This window comes from Rhododendron vialii, chromosome 9a, assembly GCF_030253575.1.
Source record: "Rhododendron vialii isolate Sample 1 chromosome 9a, ASM3025357v1".
Taxonomy (NCBI): Eukaryota; Viridiplantae; Streptophyta; class Magnoliopsida; order Ericales; family Ericaceae; genus Rhododendron; species Rhododendron vialii.
Window position 1 is genome coordinate 13,009,119 of NC_080565.1, and position 4,239 is coordinate 13,013,357.

At 38.0% G+C, this 4,239-nt stretch overlaps 1 protein-coding gene across 2 annotated transcripts; it reads left to right on the plus strand.

The window, feature by feature from the left end:
- Positions 1-640: 640 nt before the first annotated feature.
- On the plus strand, positions 641-4,025 carry LOC131300569 (uncharacterized). 2 transcript variants are annotated; one of them, XM_058326473.1, is made up of 2 exons: positions 641-1,451; positions 2,804-4,025. In XM_058326473.1, the coding sequence occupies exon 2, from the start codon at positions 2,832-2,834 to the stop codon at positions 3,831-3,833; it is 1,002 nt and encodes a 333-aa protein (XP_058182456.1). In that variant the 5' UTR covers positions 641-1,451; positions 2,804-2,831; the 3' UTR covers positions 3,834-4,025. The 2 variants fall into 2 exon arrangements, with proteins under 2 accessions (XP_058182456.1, XP_058182455.1); XM_058326472.1 differs by having other exon boundaries at positions 664-1,451; positions 2,838-4,025.
- The last annotated feature ends 214 nt before the right edge of the window (positions 4,026-4,239 follow it).

Sequence of the window (4,239 nt, forward strand, 5' to 3'; positions counted from 1 at the left end):
GCTAAAATTAGCAATGTGTGCTCAAAAAAGTGTTCACATTGTAATAATCAAACTTAGTAACCTCTTAGCAACTCATCAAATTTGAGCATTTGGATAATCAAAACTAGTAACTTTTTGCCAATAACCAAATTTATTGAACCCCATATCTTCTCAATCAAGTACAACTATTATGAGAAAGTGAAGCTCACTCTCTATAAAGCAAATACTTTATTAGTAGGTGAAACTCACTCTCCACTTTGGCAAGTGGTTATGCATTTAACAATATTGACCACTTTATGAATTTTAACAAATACTCTCCACTTTCACTTATTTTACTAGACTATTAGATTAAGAAGAAAAAAACGAACCATTAAATTTGAATTTTTGCCAACTTATTTTGATTATGGGCAAAAAATGAACAATGTGGAACTTAAAATTGCTTATTTTAATAACCTCTAAATGGATAATCAAAATATGATGTGACAAGTTTTAATTATTACATTATGGATGCTCTAACATTTCTTAACAAAATTGGACAGGAGGGGTGAAGTTGTGAAAATTGAGTTTTTTAGTTAAGAGGGTCATGTAAACAAATCGTGATAGTTTAGGGGTGTTCTTGCAATTAAGCCTAGTTAAAAACGAGTAAACAAACTGCCGACGCATCTCTAACGTCGAAGTTTCTAGATACGAGCTCCGGGCATAAGTCAAGGAGAATACGAGTTCAGTAGCGTTCTCTCCTCTCTCTTCTCTGTCTCCCTGTGGCTGCGAAACAGGAATCTCTCTTCTCTAATCAGATCGATTTTCTTTTAGTAGCTTTCAATTTAGGGTTTTCCTAATCACCGAAATCACAACCTATGGTTTTTGGTTTTGAAAAAATTTCCCAATTTGTGTGGGGTCTATTTGGCTGGTGCTTGAGATTCGAATGGTGCTTCTTTTTTTTTATCGATTTATTTATTTCTTAGTTTGACTGGATCTATGTATTTTTGTGGTGTAGTTGGTCTAGACTTCCAGTGTTTCTACTTAATGTGTTGTTTGGAGAGTGGTAATGTTTTATGCCTTCATATCGAATTTTGGAGTTCAAGATTCCATGACTTATGTCAGAGGAACTTTAATGGGAAACCCACGCTAAATCTGAATATTTTCCCCACTTATTGAAGAGCTTTAGATTGATTCCCCTAGGTTTACTGGTGAATGTAGTTCAGCTTATTTGGGGATATGCTAGGCGAGGAAAAAAATTCTTTGACAAAATCTTGGCCTTGGAGTTGGAGACTTGTTTTTCATTTTTTCTTTGGTTTATGCTATTTTACCTATCTTTTTCCATAGAGTTTCTTGATGTGGATCTGTTCTTCTCATAAACGTCGTGTTTGAACTATTGCAGATTTTTGTGTGTAGTGTGTTCTTGGCGTGGGGCTTTCATAAATTAGCAATTTGAAGGCAGTTTCGGTTTGGTCTTTACAGTCTTCTTGCAAAAGGTAAGAAAGCTTACTCATGTTTCTCTTTCCTTTTGTTTTTGGATGTTGGATGGTCATTTTAACCAATTTTGTTATATATGTTTTGTGCTGAATTACGCAAAACGAACCTAGTTATAATTGTTTTTTAATCTGGTCAATAAAAAATTAAATATAGAGGGAAAATGTTAATGGAGAAAGGTTCACTTTTTGTATGTCACTCTGCTGATAGCTTTCATTTATGAGAGGATGGCTTAGGCATTAAGCACGTTGGGGAGGCTCTTGATGTGTACATATTGCGAAAGAGTTTAGTTGTAGAGTTTGTAGCTTTGAGATATCAATGGAGGATAGTTCCATACAAGGTTGGCAAAAGCGGGTGATTTTGGATTTGTGCGTTGTTGCTTTTCCCACCAGAGTTCTGGTTGTTTGAGCTATTTTAATTCTAAGATACTTCAATATTTTTTGATGACATTTATGATTTACTATTTACACCGTTAAGAATGCATTTGGAGTCCTATATGCTTGAAGATCTCATTTACCTTTCATTGAATCATTGGTAATTGCATGTTGTGAGAATCATAAAGTTTCCATTTGATCATAGTTGATGTAGGATCTCTATTTTTATTGTCTCGAAAGTTGATTAGTGGGTTAGGAGTTAATGGTAGTAGGGCAAGGGGAATGAGGAGGGTGGGAGTCGAACCACACTGTGGGCTGTAATCAAAACATAGTGGCCGCCACCATGTGGGCTGGTGGCCCTCCACTTGATGTTGGATATCTCTTGGAACCATCCCAACCCATGTAGTCATTATTGGGACCTCAGTAATGTAATCAAAACATAGAGCAACTTCTTTAACTTCTTCAACGAAATTAACCCAATTGAAGTTCTTTCATTTGCCTCATCAGCATTTTTGGTTTGAAAGCAAATTCCATATATTAAAGTGGTAAATCTTGTAAGATGATAATTTTTCTTGGCGTTGAACTATTACTTTATTGTTTGTATGAGTTATACTTGAATGGTTAGAGGTCACCTGTGCCTCGTGTAGCCTTGCAGTTGTGATTTTGGTTTATGTAATCGTGTAATCAAATGGTCTTGTTTCAGGACTGGAAAATGTAGTTCAACAAGACGTGTATTTTTGTCTTATCTAGGCTGTTAGTTCAAGGAGTGCAACTTCTTGCATTTTAGAAACACGTGTATGCAAGGAGTGCAACTTAGATCTTATTGCATCATAATGCATACTATGTTTCTTAGCTATACGGAATGTTGTCACACATGTTGGTTATTAATATGGTTTTGTAAACAACATTTTAGGCTGTCTATGTTGTGGCGATGGAGTTTTCGTGATGGAAGAACTAACCTTGTTTCCTTCTTCTTTGAGATGTACTTCTGGTCATCTTCATGCCAAAATGCAGGTTTTGAGTTGCTTTTTCCTGCAAATGGACTGCAAGAAGTTCATCCAGTTGGTCGAGGAGAAAAAGAAGAGGGTTTTGGAGAAGAAAGAAGCACCCTTGAAATGGGAGCAGAAGCTCGAAGCTGCCGCAAAGGCAAAAGCTGATGCTGAAGCCAAGGAGAAGAAGCTCAAGACTGCAAAGCACAAAAGGAGGTCTTTGTCACGGTCTGATAATGATAGTGAGAGTGACAGCAGTGAGAATGGCAGAAGGACCACCAAGAGGACCCACAAAAAGCACAAGAAACATGGTCATGACGAGAAGAGGAAGGAGAGGAAGTCCAAGAGGAAACCAAAGGGACGATCCTCAGGATCTAGTCATGATGATAGTAGTGATGAATATGACAGCGACTTGCAAGAAGAGAGGAGAAAGAAGCTTGTCCACAGGAAGCTTAGGCGTCATGATTCAAGTTCAGATTCTTCCAGCGATGATGGTGCAGCAAGAAGAAGTCATTCAAAACATCAAAATCATCATCGGCGGTCTCATTCTAGTGACTCAGATTCTTTAATTGACGAGGATTACAATGCAATGAAGAGGAGAAGCCATGCAAAGCATCACAATCATCAAAGGCGTTCGGAATCTGATGAATCAGATTTTAGTGATGAGAACAGTAATCCTATCAAAAGGAAAAGTCATGCAAGAAAGCACCACAAAAGTCATCTTCGATCTCATAGTCATCATGACCTGAAGACTTCAGATTCTGATGACCGATGGGGGAATCGTAGGAGCCGATCTCTGGGAAAATCATCTGATGACAATAATGAAGAATTGGGTAGAAGGGCAAAGCACAAAAGCAGTCATCACCACCACCACAGTCATCACAAGCAAAAGTCAGATGAGCCGGAGTGGGCAAATGATCAACCTCAGCAAGAAACTGATCCGAATGGAAAGCAGACAGAAGATGCACCCAAGGAAGCGAACCAGGAGAACGGTGGTTCTCATGATCCCCAACATGGTTAGGGCCAAAAACATTTGATTTTTATATTCAGGGATTTACTTCAGATCTGCTGTGTTCTGTTCTTGGTCTATATGATTTCTTTGAACTTTAACAGTGACATTGTTCCATTAATTGACCTTGAAATGTGTGACCGTCTCTTTGAAACTCCAATTATATTGATGGTGTGATATCGGGATCTGGGATCTGTTTTCCAATTCTGTTTGGATGGGACTGGGGTTCCTCCTTTTGTGAATGCTATCGTGCTTCCATTGATGATGCTACATTTTGAGATGAATGACTAGTGTTGTATCTTTTTCTCCGGCGTCACTTTTGTTGCATGCAAAGATTAGTTGTCTACCCTTTACCCAAAAAAAAAGGATTCGTTGTCTACTTGTTTTGTAACCACCTGCGTGAGCCTTGAACATTACT

Bases quoted from the DNA above. Each gene is read 5' to 3' on its own strand.
- LOC131300569 (XM_058326473.1), top strand. From the start codon at position 2,832: ATGCAGGTTTTGAGTTGCTTTTTCCTGCAAATGGACTGCAAGAAGTTC.